At 33.2% G+C, this 23666-nt stretch overlaps 1 protein-coding gene across 1 annotated transcript in view; it reads left to right on the top strand.

Moving 5' to 3' along the window:
- LOC118188671 (carbonic anhydrase 2-like) overlaps nt 1-23112 on the top strand; it is a 217222-nt gene extending 194110 nt beyond the window's left edge. Inside the window, exon 7 of the mRNA XM_085815726.1 lies at nt 20012-23112. Within this exon, the coding sequence (XP_085671852.1) occupies nt 20012-20212 (201 nt within the window). The 3' untranslated portion in view covers nt 20213-23112. The remainder of the gene's footprint in view (nt 1-20011) is intronic.
- The last annotated feature ends 554 nt before the right edge of the window (nt 23113-23666 follow it).

Raw genomic sequence — 23666 nt, 5'->3', positions numbered from 1 at the left:
TCTAGTAAAGTCTTCGTTATAGTTCTTACTATTCAAAATCATATCCCTTAAACCTACAATTTTAATATCAGAAGGGACATCTACATCAAGTTCCAAAGCTAGTTCTTTAAGTCACATTTCTTGCCTCTTGCCAAATAAGCCATCTTAGACTTCAATTTTCAAATAATAGTACAATAATTATACTTAAGTTCTTTCCGTTTAATACTTAGACATAACATAAACAGTTTATAAAGTCACGTACCTTTCTACTTTCAGTTTTGGCGAGCTTCCGCATTCAGTTTAGGCTTAGCGTACATTAAGGCAATACGTTGTTAAATTTAGATAATAATTCTAGTTAATCCCACTTCTGAAATGTTAGCAATTAATTAGTTCCTTTATTCAAAACATTTCCGTCAAACATTAATTGTTAGATACTTGCTTTATTCAGAAACATTACTGTCAACATTACTGCTCAAAAAACATTACAGTTCAAATTGCTACCGTTCTAAAAAAAACTATTGTTGCCAATCGGGAAAATACATTTTAAATAAAATTAATACGTTGCGTTGGCCGTAATTCCATAAAAAATACAATACCCGAGGCTGCTTCTTTATAATTTGCAGAACAATTACATTACGCTTTACATATGTCGTGCTGAAGTTCTGTTTATTTTGTTGCAAATGATTCAAAAATGTGACATAGCTTTCAAATCAATCACTTTGTCAACGCTAATCGACAAAGCAGCAACACATCCATTCAACGTCGAATACCCTCTGCGCCAAACTAAATACGAAATTAAGGGAAAAAACTATCGCCAGATATCTTAAAATGTATTACAAAATATCTAAACTTAGTACGAATGTTTGTAGTTAAAAAAATTTTGATGATAAATAAGGTTTCTAAATAGGTATATCTATTTAAACGCTCACTTCCGGCCCAAAATATTGGAACTTCCGGTTTATTTCGTTACAGATAAGTGCTTATAACTTCAGTTCTAATTAACCTATCAACAAGCAGAAACTTGTATTTGATAGCTAAAGATGTATTCTTTAAGATAATGTAATAAAGTAAAAATCGAAATTTTGACCGAAAATCGTCTTTTGTACGAGGTCGGATACCTTGCAAAGTGAAGTTAACCAGACATTGTTTTCCTCTTTTTGACGAAGAAGAATACACAATGATAAAAAAATGTTTATCGGCACAGTGATTTTCGGAAGAAACAAAAATTAGAACACTAGTGCGCAAAACTTAATTAACATTTCTGATTTTGGCCGTAATTCCATAAAAAATCAAATCGGAGGCTGAAATTGATACTACAGACGTGGTACTTAAAGAACTAGAAAACATAGTGGCAAACAAATGAATAGGATGCGTACAGTACAAAACGAATAGAAAAAAGGCTTTTTTGCCAGAATAGCATTGATAAATGCTATTCCGGCAAAATGTCTGGCCAAGAAGGAAAGAATAAATCAAAGAACCTTATGGGGAGTTTTAGTAAGGGATATGACTTACCCTCTCTACAATAGTTGCGTTGCACCGTCTGCTCAACACCAGTGTCGTGAACAAGAGAAAATAATGAGCGGTTTGTTAAAATTTAGATTAGATGAAAGATCTTTTAATATATAGCATTTTAATACTATTTAGCACAGTGTAATAGGTTCATTTTACAATACGCAACATCCACAAAAATGATCGTTACAACGTAGTTCGATCATCCATCTTTTTTGAACAACAATCTCTCTCGTTGCCATTCCGTAACAGAGAAACTTACCTCTCATTGAGTTCGATAGTGGCGCGACATTCTCCCCACCTTGAGTTTGGGGATACAAACTCGAAACAGTAACATAATGATAATACATACATACAATTTTGAGATAACAATAACGTACATAATAATAATAGAAATATTTCAAAATATTAGAATGCAAATTGAAATCAATATTTTAGAGTTCAAACACAGAAAGTTCAAAAGTTTGTTTAGAAGTTTATAAATCCAGTCTTTTAACTAGTTTTATTTTTCGTCCTGAGCGAGACACGCGAACAGTTTCATTAGAGTCAGTATTAAGCTCAGGTTTTTCAGCTATCACTTCCGGAACCTTCTGAGGTTCCGATACGACTTGCTCGTAATTTGGGGTCAATTCCAAAGGGTACAGTCGTTGGATTGGTCTTAATATGTTTCCCTTTTCAGTTCGCAGTTTCACAAGTCTGATGATTCCATCTTTTCCTGGAAAGAGTTCCAGTACTCTCCCTAGCAGCCAATGGAGCCTTTTTTTATCATCTGTCCCAATTAACACTATGTCACCTACATGTATTTTATCTTCTCTTTTGTTAACTGAAGAACGAAGGAAACCCAGATACTCCCTTTTAAACCTTCGTTTTAGATTTTCACGAACCTTTTGAATATGTCTCCATCTCAAAACAATATTAGTCTTTTCAATTTGATCCAAATCAGGAACATAATTTAATGGAATGTCCTGAAGAAACATTGAGGGGGTCAAGGTCTTCAGATCTTGTTCCTCGGATATGTAAGTTAACGGTCCGCTGTTCATGATAGATTCTCATTCACATACGAGAGTCTGCAATTCCTCGTAAGACAAACAGGAGCGTCCAAGATTTTTTCTCAAAAGATCTTTCAAAATCCCAATCAAGCGTTCCCCAGAAGCCTCCCCACCATGGAGAGAAGGGTGGGTTAAACTTCCAACGAATTTCGTTGACTCTAAATTCACTTTCAATTGTAGTCCAATCTAATTGTTTCAGAGCATTATTTAGTCCTGTAAAATTAGTACCATTGTCTGAATACATCACAGAAATTCGTCCTCTTCTGGCTATAAACCTACGCATAGCTTGGATGAGGTCATTGGTACTCAGTGAAGGTATTAGCTCAAGATGGACAGCTCTAAATACGGCGCAAGTAAAAAGTACTATCCACACCTTTTGTTTAGATTTAGTCAACAGAGGTCCAGCTATATCTACACCTGATACTTGAAAAACTGCTGCTACTTCTGTTCGGTCTTTTGGAAGAGGCGGAAAAGGTACCTCAAGATGTTTTACCTTTTGCCTTTTACATGTTAAGCATTCTTTGATAACACTCCGGACAGTTCTTTTCCCTTTCACTATCCAAAATCTTTCCCGTAAAATAGTCAGTAGAGTTAATGTCCCAGCATGCTTGTTAGCAATATGTTCTTGGGCTATAAATCTTCTCACTGCCAGGTGTTTCGATGGTAGAATTATTGGAGAAATAAAATCTTTCGATTTTTCCTCATTTATCAATCTGGACTTCAATCGTAAAATTCCTTCTTCATCTTCAAATATTAGAAGACCTTTAAAATTTTTTCATGTTTCTTCATTAGAGTAACATTCCTTTTGTATTACACGGAAAATAGTCCTTTGTGCATTTAACAATTCTTCATTTTGAAGTTCCTTACATTTTATTAAGTCCTTGGCCTTTGGTTGAAAACTCAGTATCCAAGCCATAACCCTAATCATCTTTGAAAATCTAGAGAATCTTCTGGCTAACTGTAATGGAATTGACTCTAGCTCTGTGTTACTAGCAGAGATGACTGACTTTCTTTTCTCTATCTCTACTTCTTTTTCGTTAATATTTACAGCTGACTTTGGCCACTGCTCCTTCGAATTCTTCAACCAGGCTGGCCCTTGCCACCACTTGCGTTTCTGAAGTTGCCTAGGTCCACAACCTCTTGACAAAATGTTTGCTGGATTCTGGTCAGTTGAAATATGGAATCAATCTTCCGAAATTTTCAATTTTCTAATTTCACTTATTCTGTTTGTAACGAATACCGACCACTGTTCTCGACGAGTTATCCACACAAGAACTGTGGAAGAATCTGTCCAAAAGCAAGTCTTGATGTTGGGAAGTTTTAGAGCTTGCTTCACAGAACTAAACAGCTTAGCAGCTATGGTAGCAGCCATTAGTTCAAGACGTGGTATAGTAATAGTCTTCGTTGGAGTTATTCGTGATTTGGCTTGAAGTAATTGAACACTCACTGAACCCATACTGGATTCACTTCTTAAGAAAATGCATGCCGCATAAGCTGTCTTGCTGGCATCGACAAAAGTATGGATACTTAAATTGGATTCCTTCATCACACCTAACCATCTTGGAATTTTTATATTTTTGAGGTATTTCAGTTGTTTTCCCCATTTTAAAAAATTCTTCTTTATTTCATCATTCACTTCATCATCCCATGATTCTTTGCTCTTCCAAGCGGCCTGCAGCAAAATCTTAGGCTGAATCATAACAGGTGCAAGGAAACCTATGGGATCAAATACTCGACTAACTAGTGAAAGCATTTTCCTTTTAGTTACTTTTTCTCTTTCATCAAATTTCAAAGATTCGGTGTCTATTTCTAAGGTATCTAAATCTTTGTCCCAAACCAGTCCTAATACCGGTGATGTTTTACTTTCTGAAAATGCAGGAATGCCAGAACTTTCCCATCCTCTGAGATCAAACGTTCCTTCTTTCATTACATTAGTTGCAGATTCGATGAATATTTCTAGTTCGTCATTATTTTGTACACTAGTTACGCAATTATCGACATAAAAACTATCTTGTAATTTTTTAAGAAATTCTTCAAAATATTTTTCTTTCCACGTTTCTTTGGATAAATGATGGTCAATAACCGCCATCAGCAAAAATGGACTACAAGTAATGCCAAATACCACACGGGTGTGACGAAATGTCTTCACTCTACCATCATCACCATACCAAAGAAATCGTAAAAAATCTCGATCTCTTTCATTTAGAGATATCTGTAAAAAAGCTCTTCTGATGTCTGAAATCACACCAATTTCATGTAAGCGAAATCTTGCTAGAATAGACGGAATAGTTTCAATCAAATTAATTCCAGTCTCTAAGCAATCATTTAGAGATGGCTGATTAGAAAGCTTTGCCGAAGCATCAAAAACGGGTCTAATTTTCATGGAAGATAGTGAGGACGTTTCCTTAATGACTGGACAATGTGGGAGGTACAGAAAGAGGCGCAGCCCCCCATCCACCTAATCGATTTGATTTTATGACTTTGCCAGGGGGCGCCAAGTTAAAAACCACATAATAAAATACGCCCATTAAGATATAACCTAATGGACCTTAACGGCACAATAATAATTAAAATAAATAGAATGGTTAGAAACTAACTAAACAAAAGGACAAAACACAAGACACAGACCATGCTCTATCATAAAAACACTAAACACATGTTAAATCAAAATTCCGACATTAACACGATTATTATTAATAAAATTCATTAATTCCCTAGCAAATTCAAATTCAGTGTTTTTTCCAGTAAATGTATTAATATGTCCAAACTTTTGTCTTATATCATAAGTTAAATCACATTCATTTACAAAATGTTTAACTGAATCCGTAACTCCACAATTATAACATAACTCATTTTCTTGTAGACCGAATCTCTTTAGGTACTCCGGGAAGCGTCCATGTCCTGTGATAATTTGATTAAGAACCAGGCAGCATGAAATACATTTATTATATGTAGGGATCAAATTATAACTGTAATCCTTTTTTCTATCAGACTCATTCCAATCCTTTTTCCACATATCAATATAAAATTGTTTTATTTTATTTACAAGAATTCTTCTGGATGGTTGGACAATGGAACACTCCCCGGATTCGCCCAAAATTGCCTCCTTGGGCAACACATCGGCCCTTTCGTTACCCAAAATCCCAACATGTGACTTAAACCATTTAAATTTCACAACATGAATTTTGGTGATTTTTTCATAGAGACATTTAATATCAACAATTAATGAGTTTTTACATTCGTAATTTTTAAGGCCTGGAGACCAGACAGACAATCACTATAAATTGATATTTTATAATGTATAAATAAGTTATCCCTTATCCATCTCAAAGCATAAAAAATAGCTGTCAATTCTGCCTGGAACACTGAATTAAAATTTTCCAATTTAATTTTATCATTGTAAATTTCAGTACCATAGTAATATACAACATAAGGAAAACCTATCTTACCATCGATTCCAGAACCATCTGTAAAAATGTCAATTTCACCAAATTCAACAAAATGAAATTCATAATCAATAATAACTCTTTTAGCAGGGTATATACAATAAGGATCCAAGTTATAAAAAGCAGTACAACAAGCAAAAAATTCCTCATAATGAATAAAATCACTCTTATTAGTAGATAATAAAAATTTATCGTAATAATACCTATAAAATATAGAAAGAGGCGGTGTGCCAGCCAAGATGCACAGAATTTCGGATGGAGTAGTTTTGAAACACCTAGTCAGTGACAGAAGCCAGGGCCGCTGAATTGTTATTAACTTATTCCTTATTCTTTGGAGTTCCGCCGCCCTAGAGCCCCAACTACCTATTCCATACATTATTATAGGTATGATAACAGCATTATAAATCATTCTGAGTATAATTCTTTTAGTAATCAATATTTTTTTTGGAAAATTTCTTTTATAAAATAATAAAATTGCATCAGATTTCTTCTGGATTTCTTTAAAATGAAGTTCGAAATTTAATTTATCATCTATAATTACACCCAAATATTTCATGTGATCTACTCTTTTCAACAGGGTACCATAAAATCTTAGCCTGGGTGGTCTAGTATTTTTGCCGGCCCTAGGGAAAAACATATATGAAGTCTTTCGCAAATTAAAAATCAACTTCTCATCCTCGGCCCAGTTCTTTAGAATATCACTCACCAGTTGAAAACGCTGTTCTAATTTTTCTAAAGATACATCATATACTACATATAAAATATCGTCTGCATAGCAGATCACATTTACGTATTCAGGAAGAGAAACATTTAATAACTTAAAAATAACGGCGCTCCAGAGCAGCGGAGCACTAGGCGAGCCCTGAGGGCATCCTTTATACACATTTTTAAAAATTTTAAAATCAGCATCATAAGAAAATATAACCTTTCTGTTATTAAAATAATTACACAAAATTGCAAAAATATTTTTAGGTATTTTTAAATTCTCAAGGGTGGAGAGCAATGAATTCCATATAACAGAATCAAAAGCCTTTGAAATGTCGAAAGAAACAATTATCACATGAAAATCTTTCTTCTTTTGAACTATAGTGTTTGTTAAATCATAAAGTGCATCATTTGTTGACCTTCTCGAAACAAAACCGAACTGTCTATTTGAAATAAAATTATTCTCCAAGAAAAAATGATATAACCTATTGGTAAGCAATTTGTCCAGAACTTTTCCAAAGAATTTCAATAAACAAATAGGTCTAACTGCCTGGTCACCCCTTGGAATGAATATTACTCTTGAGATTTTCCACACTCCCGGAAAAATCGACAAACTAAAACATTTATTATAAAGCTGAACGAAAAATTTCTCAAAATTTTTAAATAAACATTTAACCATAACAGCATGTATACAGTCAATTCCAGGAGCACTTTTATTTCTCAATTTTCCCACAACATAACGAATCTCATCTATAGAAAATAAAACATCATCAGCACCACAGTTTGGAGATGTTAAAAGTTCATCTTTAACAATACCATCCTCGGGATTTCCACAATCAAAGTTTTCCATAAAATAATCCCTAATAACATCAGAAAATTCATCAGTACTCTGCTCATCTTTCCTTATAATCATTTGGGAAGGTCTAGATTTACGTGTTGCCGATCGAAAGTAGCAATCATAGTAGTCTTTATTATCCAAAAAATGCTTCATCTTATATTCATATTTTGTCTTTTTAATCTTTTTTCGATAGAGAGCCATTTCCTTTTTATATAATATTTTTCTTTCTCTTCGAGTGTCTTCATCAATTTGTCTAACTTGATAATGTTTTCTTAAATCCCTTATTCTTCGTTTAAATCTCTGTAAATCAGCGTTCCACCAATATGTCATCTCTACTTTCCTTTTACGTAAAATTAGATGTTTCTTAGCATTCTTTACTATTAAGTTTTCAAATTCCTCAACAAATTCATCAAGGATAACAGGATCATAAATTCCATCCAATCTTTTTCTCATCTCATCTATATTTGGTTTTAGTTTTCTGCAAAATTTATTCAGTCTATAAATATTCTTTGTGAACACAATATTTTTATAATATATTGGCTGGACATCACAGATTTCAAAAGAGACATACCGGTGATCGCTTAAACTTTCCTCTTTATAAATCTTCAGTTCGGTATTAAATGTCGATAATGAGGAAGAACCTAGGATTAAATCTGTCTAACCCTCCCCAACAGCAGATACAAAAGTTGGTAAAGAGTCCATTTGATTAAATAAAATCATATCATTCTGTATTATAAAATCCATAGTTAAAGATCCCCGATTATCAACTATTCTTGTCCCCCAGTTAAAATTTTTGGAATTAAAATCACCAATAATAATAAAATACTTATACATTTCCAAAACCTGTTCCAACCTTGTTAAATGTAAATGTAAATTTTCTGCAGGGGAGAAATAAACGGACACAATTCCTAAAACAAATTGATCCATCCTTAAAGAAATGGCTATAATTTCATTCATTTTACAATCGACGATAAATTCACTTTCATCATTTGTGACAATAATGGCTGATCTGCCTTTCTCATCATATACCGCTCTCCACCCTTTATTTAAATATGGCATCTTATCATTTATAAAATAAGGCTCTTGCACTGTAATCAAATCAAAATTTTTATCTAAAATATTTTCAACCGCGGCCAACTGGCAAGCTGCCACCGCACCGTGATTCAGATTAATATTTAATATTTTCATATCCAAGGGAATAATAAAAAATAAAACAATTACAAATATAAAATTACATACTATAAAAACAGATAAAGCAGTTAAAATAATGACAAGCACAGAAAAAAACAGCCCAATCGCAGTTATAATTAATTAAAATCCAAAACAATACTATTCCAATATATGCAAATGTTCAGAAATAAATTTAATCTCACGCTTATAAAGTTCACAATCCTTTGCCAAAACATGATGATTCACATCAAAACGAGTACCATATTTCAAATTCGAATCCTTACAGTTAGCACATATTTCCTTTTCTTTAATACAATTTCTAACTACATGAGATTCTGAACACTTGATACAAGTAACATCATTTTTACAATGTTTAGTGGTGTGTCCAAATTTGAAGCAACGTAAACATCTCTTTGGCCTAAGATAAAGTTTTGCTACATAGGCCTTCCATCCAACCCGAACTCTGTTATCCTCTAAAATTGAGGATTGACACTGGGGATCCACACGAAAAACTCTATGAGTAATTTCACTTGATTCTTTACATTTTATCCTAAATAATGGACGCACAGTCGCCAGAACAACCACACTCACTCCTCATTTTATCAGCAATTTCATCATCATCTACATAGTTGCTCATATTATATACAATAAGTTTTGGCTGTATAAATCTTTTTTTCTGTGTATACACTTTGTCGATTCCCCCTGCCAATCCTTCAGTAATCTCACGTGAGACCCTTCTAACTTTTAATTTATCAACAAATCCATAGAGGGCCCTAACAGCGGAAAGGACGCTTCCCAATTTCTCATCATCATTTAATTTTTCATTATCACAATCCATCTTTTCTTTCGTTATATCAGAACCATCTAATATTTCACTATCAACACCTGTAAATTCTTTCTCAACATCATTTTTCAGTCGACTCATTATAGCAAAACAAATAAATATCAAGATTACAATACTGCGACAGGGCTGTATATAAAATATTCAGAATTAAAACATATTTACAAATCTAAAATACAAAGTAAATATATTTAAAAACAATATAAATCACAAAAATGGTCTGTATCACACAAAATTCAAGTTTGCAATCTTTTAAAATTCACAAAACAGCAGAAAAAACATTAAATTTTAAAATATAAATGTTCTGCGCAAAATAAATAAATCGACCAACGGGCCAAAAATTACATTCAATAATGCACCAAAAGATCGATCAGTTATTCCTGGTAATATTCATAAACTCAGATCAAGTTTTTATCAATTGGCCAAAAGTCTTAAGTAGGAAGTGCAAAACACGAAGCCTTCAAAGGTAAACAAATAGCGGCCACATTAAGCCTAACGTCACTCAAAAAGTTTAAGTGCAAATATTAAATTAAATATTCAATCAATCACTATGCTTTTAACCATGGAATTAAAGTAAGTAATAAAGAATCTAAAACATAAATCAGAAGTCATTTGCGCAGTAAATGCATGAAATAATAAGCAAAAATCTATTCATCGTATGCTGATGATCCGGTTAGCACTCGCAGAAATTCAAAGTCCATGAATCTTCAAAAATACGACTTCTAGTTAGAAATAAAGTTATAAAACACAGATCGGAACACAAAACAAGTCAGAAAAATGCACTTTGACTCACTTAATTCAAATATTTATCAAGATATAAGCATTTTATTTCTCCACTCAAACAACACCATGCATCATGGCTGCAAGCATTTTACTCGTCGATCGTACTTACGATGTGGGAGGTAATGAACAACGGGTAAAGACAACTCCTTTTGGGAAACTTCTTCAATCACTCCTTCCAGCAGCCATTCATTAAAGACTTCATGATACCTTTCACGATATCCGATTTTTTCCAACTTCTTCGTAGTAGATTCGAGTCTTTTCAAAGATAGGTCATAATTGTCAGGTAAGACTGCATGCTCAATCTTCCAAGGCATATCAACCTCGTATCTACCATTTTCTAATTGACGAACTGTTTCTTGGAAATGAACCATAATAGCTCTTCTTGACTCTTCTTTAGTTTTTTGTTCAACAGGATCTCGGATACCCAATAATTCTAAGTCCCACAACGATGAAATAGGCAGGTCTTCTTGAGATAACATAGAAACTATAGTCATATTTACATTGTGCTGATGTTCGAATTGAGGTACTTTACCCATCAAAGTCCAACCCAATTTTGTTTCTATAGCCACTAAACCTGTTCTTAGTTCTTCTCGTTTGCCAGTAAATAACTTCCCTGCAACGTCTGCCCCTAACAGTACTTCAATAGGTCCTGGATTCCCTTGGGTATCAGTTAAGCGTATTCCTTTATTTCCTAATTCGCGAATCCAAGAACCGTATCTTATGCTTGAAATATCATTACAAATAACATCATGGTCTACAGCATCTAATTTACACGAATATTTACCATCAAGGCTACTCAAATAACTCTTATAACATTTATGTTTATAAATTTCAGTTTTCGTTCCACCAAATAAAGAGTGGCTGAATTCTTCCTCCCATTGCAAGTCAAAACCCATTTCTTGTGCGGTAGACTTTTAAAACATAACTTTTTGAGCTACCCGTATCAATCATTAATCTAACTTTACGCCTTTTATTCTTACTGTTCTATTAAACTTAATATGTTTCACAAACTATAATCAATCAACAAATGGACTGTATTCCTACACTTTTATTTTATTACACTTGTCAGCGATGCGAAATAATTGATACAAAATAAGCGAGCCATTCTACATGGCTGTCACAAACACAATTCTATCAATCAATTAATTATCTTGTTGCCACACATAAAGTTCAAAACTAAAGGAAGAAAAAAAAGGAATTTACGCTGTTTGCAACAATAAAATGAAGCAAACGATACTCACATAAACACTTACCCTCTATGTTTACAACTAGGGTCTGAAGGAAAACTTCATTCGTAGCACGCGAATGCAAAGAATCGATTGTTTTCTCTTTTTTCTCATCATTTTCCTGGTTATGCATTTTACTGACTTATGATTTTACACTGACTTATTACATTCAAGACTAGGGCAAAAAAATTTCAAATGCCTTTTTGAACAAATCTGACACTTAACACTTGATCGAAACTGGTTACTGATGTGACCTTTAACCAAGCATATTCTGCATAAACCTTTCTTTTTTACCGCAGACATTTTTTCATCTAATGGAATATAAAACGCCTTTTTACAATTACGTGTTTCATGATCTTTTAAAAAAACGAACAAGAAGGTATTGCTTCATGATTCATCAAATCCGACGCGGAAGGAATATTTTGGCTAGTTGCCAAGTGCTTACGATCAGACTTAGAAAAAATATCCGCTCTGCTTAATTTTATTTTTTCTTCTGACTGAACTTCGCTTTTCAGAAATTCAATTATTGCATCAAGACTCGAAATGTTTCGTTCAGATTCAGTAATTTTTCGTTGTCTTTCAAACGATCGCAATACGTGAATAGGAATAGCACTTTCCACAAGAGGATATAAAATTGTTCCACACTGATCAGTCGTTACACCAAGACTGCTCAGGGCTCTAAGTTGTGTTGAAAGTTTGTTATACAAACTACTCAAAGAATCCTGCTTCTTTTTCGCTGCGTTATCCAAAACAAGTTTTATTAACTCTCGAACATAAAAATCAATTAAAAGTTCTTTACGGCCATATCTCGCAGTAAGACTTTCTATAGCCAAAGGATAATTTTCGTTCGTCACCGGAAAAGATTCTACAATATCTCTAGCTTCTGATTTAATTTTTGTTGACTGCATCAAATAATGGAATTTGTCTGCATTCGTTAAGTTATTATTTTCATGTATGTTTTTAAACTGATTCCAAAACGTAAGCCAATTTTTTAAATCACCTGCGAACTTATAAAGTTCTACTTTCGGTAGGCGTTGGCACAAAGTTTTACATGTATTTTCATCAGTAACTAATTTCTGACTACTCTCTGACGATGTGTTTTGGATTTCGTTTAATTTACTCTTAATATTATCGAGAAATCGTTCCGATTTTAACTGTATCCTAACAGCCTTCTCTCGATAGTCCACTGTTATTTCAAATTCTGTTTCGAATTCTTTATCATCAGTTATAGTATCTAAATAAGCACTGTGCGTCAATTCTAATGTTTCTGCCTTTTTCTTGAACAAATAAAAACACATTTCTGCTTCTTCATAACCAACATTATCATCATTTAAAAGTTCATCTAGCCTTTTATATGCTTTAGTAAAAGCTGAACGTTGCGCAGTTTTGTTTCTTTTCATCACTTCCATTTTGTCATAAAAGTTTAAAATATTCAGACAAAAATTAGGCAAGAAAAGTATTTTAAACTTCAGTAAAACAATAATCAATAACTTCAAAACGGAAGTATAAGGTAATCAACTTACCCTATCTATTCTTTCATCCAACATGTTTCCAACTAACACGCCCATCCGGGGGCGCCAGAAATGTCGTGAACTTTGTGAATTTAAGAGAAAATAATGAGCGGTTTGTTAAAATTTAGATCAGATGAAAGATCTTTTAATATATAGCATTTTTATACTATTTAGCACAGTGTAATAGGTTCATTTTACAATACGCAACATCCACAAAAATGATCGTTACAACGCAGTTCGATCATCCATCTTTTCTGAACAACACTCTCTCTTTGCCATTCCGTAACAGAGAAACTTACTTCTCATGGAGTTCGATAGTGGCGCGACAACCAGATTATCTACCAGTTCTTGGACAAGAGTTCCCCTTTCTCAAGGACCATCTGTTTCAGCTGTCTGGTAATTCCTTGTAGACTATTCCTGTTTAATATAAAGGTCCAGAACATGATCTTAACTCGAGATTTTTTAAACCGAAGTTTTTGTGACCTGGGTGAACATTCTCCGACTCAAACAGATTAACTTTGGACTTCGTTGTACGAAGTAAAGGAAGTATTGTAATCACGAAAAATTCCAGGAACTATATTTCAACGAAAGTACCCATTTTGATCGTTATCGAATGCAATTTAACGATGCTTTTGCGTCACATCTGTACGTAAGAACAGACTCTTTTTCCCCAAATGAATTATAAATCTTACTTAAAAAGATTCAGAAGAGATTTTTCCGTGGCGTCTGTACCGTACGTACGTATTTATGTATGTATTGTTGGTATGCATACAGTGATGGACTGTCGCCAATAGCACGATAAACTGTATGAACTGGAAACCCTGCAAAAGAGTTAATTGTGTAACTCTATTATTCTTTACACTTACTTTTCTCACTCCTTCAGGAAAGGACAGTGATATGACACTCTCTGTAATATAACTCCTTTTTCAATATGGATTTGGAATACTAACGAATTTTTATCTATTTTTCATGTATTAATAAAGAATGTGTTTTGTGATCTTACAATTTCCGTCTACACCTATTTTGGATTACAGTTTAATTAGGTATGATCTCGCTTGATGCTGCGCTGGATACAAGGTAAGAAGAATCATTTTGCTCTCTATTTTTTATTAATTTGTTGTGAAATTTCGAGGCTATAAAAATGTTTTACAACAAAAGATTATGAGTCTTGACGAAAAGATCATAGCTAATTAAATAATAATAAAGAAAAAAACTGCAAAAGCTAAACTGTAGTTTCATATTAAAACCGAAAATTAATTTTTCGACGATACAAAAATGTTGAATTCAAGTCAAATGCAAATTGCAAAACTGAATTTCAGTAATTACTCAACATGGAAATTCAAAATGCAAATGCTGCTAATAAAGAAGGATCTTTACGATGTAATCGAAGATGTACCTCCAAGCCCCATTACAGAACAATGGAGTAAGCGGGATCGGCAATGTCGCGCGATGATAAATTTATTTATCGAAGATAGCCAAATAATTCACATTAAACATGAAACTACTGCTAAAGCCACCTGGGAAAAGCTCAGGCAGGTACATGAAAGGTCTAATCTTTCAAGTAAACTATTTCTTTTGCGAAAGCTTTACAGTTTGAAGCTTGAAGAAGACGGAAATATGCAAAAACACATATACATACATTACTGGAGTTAGTCGATAAACTCAAATCAATAGGTGAGAACATAAAAGACGAACACGTTTCGGCACTTTTGCTTTTTTCGATGCCTAGTTCTTACGATACGCTTATTACGGCTCTTGAAGCCAGAGCAGAATCGGAACTGAATCCAGAATTCTTAAAAGGGAAATTAATTGACGAATTTAACAAGAGAGTTGAGAATAATTCATCAGATCCAAAGGCATTTAAAGCCTCATTTCAAAATAAGACAAAGAGAGAAAAGTTTTGCTCATATTGTCGTAAAAATAACCATTTTAGATCAGAGTGTTATCATCTAAAATCGAAACAAAGAAATGAACCACGCCAAAACTCAAAAGAAAACATACGCGGATTCTAAAACACGCCAAGCAAAGAATGTCGGTAACCTCGCGATGAATCAACAACAAACAAAAATTAAAACACCCGAAATCGAATCCAGATGTGACAGCGTCGCTCTGTTTATCAACTACATCGTACATCAATCATCCGAGAGTTTTATTTTCGACAGTGGAGCACCTCCTGAATTAGAAACGAATTTAATCTCAATTAAGAAAATAACGGAAAAAGGACTTTCGGTTCTGTTTGAAGGAAATAAATGTGTGATCGGGAAAGGAGATCAGATTATTCTAGAATGTCATGCAACTAATAATCTTTACCAAATTAAACCAATAGACAGGAATAACGAACCATCAGCTCATGTAGCATTTCAGTGCAAAAATGAGAACTGTGTTCAACTTTGGCATAGACGCCTTGGTCACAGAAACGATGACGCAATCAAACAACTTGTAAACAAAGAACTCGCTGAAGGAATTAAACTAGATAATTGTAAACATGATACCAAATGCATTCAGTGCATAAAATGTAAACTAACTGATTTTCCGTATCCCAGGGAATCAAAATTCAGAGCATCTAAACGTGGCCTTCGAGAAGGTCACGATCTAAACCGCTAGAACTCGTTCACACTGATATTTTAGGACCCGTACAAACACCGTCTGTCAGTGGATACCTATACTTCGTAACTTTTATTGATGATTACAGCAGGTTCACAATGATTTACCTAATGAAAAAGAAAAATGAAGTAATTTCTAAACTAAAACAATTTATTGCTTTTACAAACAATAAATTCGGGAGAAAGGTAAAAACGCTAAGAAGTGATAACGGTGGTGAGTACACAAGTAAGGAACTTGAAGAATATCTTACAAAACATGGTATAAATCACCAGCTTACTGTACCGTATTGTCCAGCACAAAATGGAGTCAGTGAACGCAAAAATAGGTTTTTGATGGAGATGACAAGATGTCTTTTAGCTGACACAGGTCAACCTCACAGATACTGGGCCGAAGCAGTGCTGACTGCAAATTATTTACAGAATCGTATGCCTACAAAACCAAATGCAAAAACTCCATACGAATTATGGATTAACAAGAAACCCAACCTCTCTCATCTGAGGACTTTCGGGTGCAAGGCTTTTGCTTACATCCATAAATCTAAAAGAGCTAAACTGGATGATACTGCTATAGAAGGAATACTCGTCGGCTACTACAGCAGAAGTAAAGGCTACAGAATTTTAATTCCTGGAGACAAAATTATAATAAGTCGATCTGTACGATTTATTGAAAACACTGGAACTGAGGAGCCTGTAAGCATCTATTTAAACCAGGATGAAGAAAATCCTAAGGAAGAAAGCTCAGAACGGGAAGAAATAAAAAGAGAAGAACCCGAAGAGGAATAAATATCAGAACACGAAGAAGAACCTTTGGAACTCAGAACATCGAACAGACTCACAAAAGGTAAACCTCCTGATCGCTACGGATTCCATGCCAAATACCCAATCGCCTCCGAACCCAAAACCTGGAAGGAAATTCAAAGTTTGGAAGGAAATGACAAAAGAAAATGGCTAACAGCTGTTCGAGAAGAAATTAATTCACTAGAAGAAAACAACACCTGGGAATTAGTTGATTTACCAAAGGGAAGAAAACCAAATAGGATGCAAATGGTCTTTCAAGACAAAGCTCAATGCAGAAGGAAAAATTGAAAGATACAAAGCCAGATTAGTCGCAAAAGGATTTAGCCAGAAGTTTGGATCTGACTATGATGAAACCTTTGCTCCTGTAGTAAAATACACAACGCTACGAGCCTTCCTATGTGCAGCTTCATATAAGAACGTGTCTGTCAGACTTATCGATGTCAAAACAGCTTTCCTTCATGGAGAACTAGAAGAAATTTACATGACTCAACCCGAAGGATACTCAAAAGCTGGAAATGAAAATAAAGTTTGCAAGCTGAAGAAATCTATATATGGTTTAAAACAAGCAGTTAGAGCTTGGAATCTGAAAATTGGAAAAATACTTCTAAACATGTCATTTAAACAAAGTAAAGTGGACCCATGCTTGTTTTACAAAACCATCAATGGAAAATTCATGTATATAATATTATATGTAGATGATATGCTTGTAGGAAGTGAAAGAGAAGAAGATGTAATGGAAACAATCCAACAATTGAACGCTAAATTCGAAATCGAAAACCTAGGAGAAGTCACCTACTACCTCGGCATAAACATTGAAAGATTTGAAGATGGAACTTTTGCCATAAACCAAAAGAATAAAATAGAAGAAATAGTTCAAAAGTTTCGACTTCAGAACGAAAAACCAACATATACGCCAATTGAAACAAATTACTGCAAACTAGAAGCTGAAGATGATCTTCTAGAGAATAATACAGAATATAGACAAGCAGTAGGGGCATTATTATATATTGCAACAATCAGCAGACCAGATATAGCATGTGCAGTCAACCTACTGAGTAGAAGAAACGAAAAACCTCGGAACATAGATTGGAATGCTGTCAAGAAAGTCATCCGATACTTGCGCACAACTAAAGACTTTAAGTTGGTCTTTAACAGAATTCAAGAACCTATATTAACCGCATATTCGGATGCAGATTGGGCAAATGACAGAACAACAAGAAAATCCATTAGCGGATACATATTCAAACTAGGAAATAACTGCATTTCATGGAGCAGCAAAAGGCAAAACTGCATTGCACTATCTTCAACTGAAGCAGAATATATTGCAGCAACTAATACAGCACAAGAAGCACAATGGCTGTTAAATTTGCTTAAAGATCTAGGACTAAAACAAAATCTGCCGATTACTCTCTATGAAGATAACAAATCATGCATCAAACTATCACAAACGGAGAAAAATAGCTCCAGAACAAAACACATAGACGTGAAATACCACTACTTGCGTGAACTTCAACAAAACGGGATCCTGAGCCTAGACTACTGCAGAAGCTCCGACATGATTGCGGATCTACTCACCAAACCACTAGGCAAGCCTGTGTTCGAGAAACTTCGAGAATCTCTGCAAATGGCGATCCTGCCCATCAAGTAGGGGTGTTGGTATGCATATAGTGATGGACTGTCGCCAATAGCACGATAAACTGTATGAATTGGAAACCCTGCAAAAGAGTTAATTGTGTAACTCTCTTATTCTGTACACTTACTTTTCTCACTCCTTCAGGAAAGGATAGTGATATGACACTCTCTATAATATAACTCCTTTTTTCAATATGTATTTAGAATACTAACGAATTTTTATCTATTTTTCATGTATTAATAAAGAATGTGTTTTGTGATCTTACAATTTCCGTCTACACCTATTTTGGATTACAAGTTAATTAAGTATGATCACGCTTGATGCTGCGCTAGATACAAGGTAAGAAGAATCATTCTGCTCTCTATTTTTTATTAATTTGTTGTGAAATTTCGAGGCTATAAAAATGTTTTACAACATGTATCTCGCATAACTCAAAAACGAATAGCATTAGAACGTTGAAATTTTGTATGTGTGTTTTTTATAGCATGTAGATGTGCACCTCCCTTTTTAGTTGCAATCGTCCGCACAAAAAGTATATGAATACATGCATATATATATTTGCTTTGTGAGCTCAGTTTTTTTATGCTTATATGTCTGTAAATTGTACATTTTTTGCTTTAAAAATGATTGAATTATATGTTGAGCTTATCTTCCGGTTAAGGTTTTTGGGCCTTTAGTTAACCTGCATGTTATAGTTGTAGAATTATCAATAATTTAAATATTGTTTGAGTGCGGCTAAGCCTGATTTTTGTACCATAGCAGCCATATTTGTTTACATTTGAAACTTAGCAGAATAGGGATTTATCGTCAATCTAGACAAACTATGCTTCGTTTGTCTAGATTGCTTCGCAATAATAAAAGTAGCGTCTTCTATTATTATTGCTAATTAAATTATATTTAATCCATTCTCGAATTAAGTTATTAAATTATCTCATATATTCACTCAGCATAGCATCCGCAAGAAATTAAATCAGTTTCTACGCCTTCAGTGTCTTTTTGCCGAGTGAGACCAAAAGTAAACTTTCAGTTTTGTGCCGCGAAGTGAGAACTGAATTAATATAATAAGAAATACATCTCTAATGGAATTGAGGGAAATATGTGTTTCATATTAGAAGAAAATACTATCGCCAGTCTGTTTGGGACAGAGGAGAATGTTTATGATTAGCGCATGCGCATTAGGTAAGCAACATTGAGTCGTCTGTGAAAATCAATTTATTTTTTAGTTGTTTAATTTCTTTTATACATCGTTTTTGATTTATTATAGTATTTGAATAGAACATGTGGCAACGATTAGATAATTCTACAGATGATATAATTTTTTTGCATCCTTAGTTATATAAAATGAATGAGGTGTAACACTTAAGTGAACCTAGCGCCAGAATATCGCTATGGTATATAAATATAGGAATTTTAAAAGAGCATTTATTCTATTGTGGTTTATGCTTTATCGACGAAGTATATTTAATTCAATTGAATAAGTTTAAATGAAATGCAGAAAAAAATGCGTATAATTTAATGTTCCGTACAAGGAAGTCATGTGGTGTATACTTCAGATTTTTTAAATCTCTTTTATCTCTAAATCATAAACAGAATCCCAAGATTTATCTCCAATCACAATTTGTTTGAAAAATTTGGCTGTTTTTCTGCTTTACCTTAAAATCTTACAGCTGTTGTTTTCTCAGATTTCGAATAGATGACAGTGGATGTTCACTGGATAAAGGATTAACTTCATAGAAAATTATGTCCTTAAGAAGACGATTTTGCGAAAATCAATTTGAGATGTCATAAATATAAAGCTGTCAACTATCATTTGAGAAGTTTGGTAGAATCGGTTAAAAACTTAAACTTAATATTTTGTAGATGCACAGTGTATTCTGAAAGTGGTCTTTCATTGATGTCAAATTAATTTTCTCCTTCCAGCTACAACTTTTCCGCAATGTTAAGGAAGAAGACGAACACGAACCAGAAGAAAACCTTGAGAACAATTACCGACCAGTGCAACCTCTGTACGAACGAAAAGTAGAGATATCTGGAGAGGATGATGATGACGATGATAATAATGGATCCATTCTAGCTCCATCGATATTGTTGATTCTCTTCGCTATCTCATTTTTCTTCTGAAGATGAATTCTCTCCATTTCAGAGTCACTGGAGCAGCAGAATTGAACGGATTAGAACTCCCATTCCCATGGACATATCAAAATCCCTCCTTCAAAGGCTCTGATTATCTAATTACTTAAATATATCATTTGTGCTAATTCACAGTGGTATTCTGTGCTTGAGAATTTGTCGTTTATCGCTACAGACTCAGAATAAAGCAAATTAGTAATCTCTATCTATCCAAACTTAATTTTGATCAAGAATTCAATATAGGTTTTAGTTTGAAGGCTGTAATTTCCTTTTGAAAAAGTACTTGATTTATTTTGAAAAATACAATCCTCCTTTTTGTCTTGGAGTTCATTTCTTAAGACTATAATCTAATATAATGATGTTAAATCGAAAAGTCATACATATGTATATATATATGTATTTATTATTCATAATATATTTTAGTAATCAAAAGCAATGCTGTGTAATAAATTTAAAAAAAATTAAAAATAAACAATTTGTATACATTTGTACCAGGTATTCACTCAAAATCATATTTTCCCCAATTCATATTTCACATGTGATGTAAAATAAACTACAGAATGAATATAATAGTACAGAAAGTAAGCATAATAAACATATCAGTTCTTTAAATACCTCAGGTTTTACATATCCAATCTTTGCTTTCATTACAATATATTGTTATGTTTATACGATTAAACTACATTTAGTTACAGTTTTTCTTCTTAAAATTTTGTAATTACATTTTACCTTTTCTTACCCTTAAAACTAAATTTTATCACAGTACGAATGAAATATACTGTAGTTATCTTAGCCTCCATTAGAAATTTTGGTGGCCAAATTGACACCAAAATGGTTAAGTTTCGCTCCAACATGTGAACAAACGATGTAATACATAACCATTATCTCGTCTTCTAACATATTTTCATCCCCGGCGGCATAGCAAAATCTAAAACAAACATTTTAAAATAAAATAACAACTAAGCTCTGCTGCTTCAGTATTATCTGCTTATCTGCTGAATTCCGTACAAAGAATAGTAAATTTTGAGATATAACGAAAAAACGGTGATGAAACCATACTAATTATGTATCAGGGAACTGCATTTCTGTCCAAATACTTCTTTAGAGAAAACTATAGAGTGATAATAAAATAATATTTTGGGAGTGAAGAATAGGAAAGCTAAAATTGAAGGCATATATAATCACTAATCTGTACTTTATCATTAGTAACAGTTTTTCGGAAATGTGTTTTTGCTAAGCTTCGAAAGATTGTGAAAAGTTCCAACAGTCGGAAGGAAAAATCGTCAAATGTTTTGAATGCTGTTTTCAAGATAGTCGACAGTTCTACATTTCTTTGTTCAATGGAATACGATAATGAAAGTATATTCGCAACACATATTGAAATTTAAATATTGTGTGACTAAATGTGCAATGTTTTTTTGTATTACTTTTATACCTATACAATCAGCGAAAACGTTTTGCTGTCATTTAAAAAAAAATTTTAAGTTGGTTACCCTCAAATTACTTGATGCAACATTTTTCGCTTTTCTAAGACATCCTGCAGATGGGAAAGCAATATCTAATTTGCTACTCTAAAATAAAGGAGTAAATAAATTTAGAAAGATCCTGGTATACGATTTACCCAATACTTGAACTTCTGAAATATCATCACATATTTTTCTATATAATGACAATTTTACTGATATTTTCACAGCAAAGAATTCAATACACAGCGCGTTTTCCTTTCAGGCATTTTACAGTGTTTTTTTTTTACTATTTGAGTCTCATTTTCAGTAACATGTGTACACTAGCAGAGGACCATTTACCTAAATATCAATTATCAATACTAGAGAAAGATCATACTTTTTCCCCTCTGATCCCTGAAATAAAAAGTTATGCCTTCACCATTTTTCAATAATCCCGAATTTGCAATTTATCTTCGTTTCGAAGGTCAGCTGCAAAATCAGTTTCAAATATAACTGCGCATTTTGGTATGTGCTGCTTACAACAAACTGCCTGAAGTGTTATGTGATGTTTTTTAAATAAGTGTGGTGATCTTCACAGAAGAAAAAAATTATTATGTAACGTTATTTTTGTAATATATATATAGTTATGTGTGTTCAGCTATTATATAAAAAAGAATACCGTGGAACTCCAATTATCCGGCTTCCAGGTATCCGAAACTATAGTAACCGGTCTGGATCATTTATTCTTCTTTCTAGTTACATAAAATTAAAAGTTGTTGATTTATTTACATGCTTTTAATATTTTCGTTGATTTTATCGATTTTATTGCACACTGTAAGCGGGAACATTTAATAATATGTCGATATTATTCAATAAAAATATCGTGTTTTAACTAGATATTAGTTGAAAAAAGGTTTCAATTTCGGTAGGTACATATAAATTTTAATTTATTGTTTACTTTTAAAACCGAGAAAAGACGAATATATGTATTTTATTATTGTTATTTTAAGTCAAATTAATTTGTTGTTCTTTTATTTGTTAGAATGAGTTGTATGTTTGGGCAAATAAGAATTAATTCCAGTCTTTAATTTTGTCTAGATGTTGTCTTTACAGAAAAGTATTTTATTTTTTTACAATAAAGTTTTACTGAAATAAATATGATAAAAATTAAATAAATAAAACAATGCAAATTTTTCACTTTCCTATCAGAACGAATGCAGTTTACGAGATGAAATATGCAACTCAATATTTGGATGGGTTATGGTCCGGGTTAAATCTGGATATTTGGAGTTCTGCTATATGTTATTTGTTGAACAAATGTTGTAAAAGACGTTTAACGTGCCATACTTAAGTGATCAAATATAACCAAAATGTAAATGCTTGTATTCATTATTGATTTCAAACAAAAGCTGTAATATTTTGTTTGTATTAAAAAGTTTTCCTGAAGGCTGTTTTTCTTTGAATCTCAATGCATTTCATGATAAACATGTATGAATAAAAGTATGAAGAATCGTGAACTTAATATGATGCAGTACCACTTTTGGAAGGCCAAATATTTAAAATCCTCTCTGTAAGCATATAGTTTTTAGAAGGCTGTAATGAGCACTTTATATCATTCTTCTATCAGAATCTACTACAATTCCTAGATAAATATTGGATCAATGGAATCTCATTGTTTTCCGATTCAGACAACAGTTCCATGATAATTAAGTCCGGTAATTATGCAAGTCAAAGTAGTAGCATAATTTCATATTAGTGGTCTTTAAATTATCACTAGTCGTACTTGGATGAATGTCCATTATCGTATATAGGTCAAAAATACGAAAGAAACCGTATCTGCGTCACTGAATGAGTATAGTCACTTAAAATAGTCACATAGTCTCCACTATTTATTCATCCTTGTTTGTTGATAATTGGACCAACTGCAAACTATGGTATGAGTGCCCAAAGTATAACTGAATAGATACGATATTTTATTATAGGAAGCAGATACTCTGGAT

Source organism: Stegodyphus dumicola, chromosome 4 (genome assembly GCF_044657685.1).
Source record: "Stegodyphus dumicola isolate Sdum_Otavi_A_Nest chromosome 4, ASM4465768v1".
NCBI lineage: Eukaryota > Metazoa > Arthropoda > Arachnida > Araneae > Eresidae > Stegodyphus > Stegodyphus dumicola.
The sequence above is the reverse complement of the archived record's forward strand: the minus strand, read 5'-3'. Positions and strand labels throughout refer to the sequence as shown.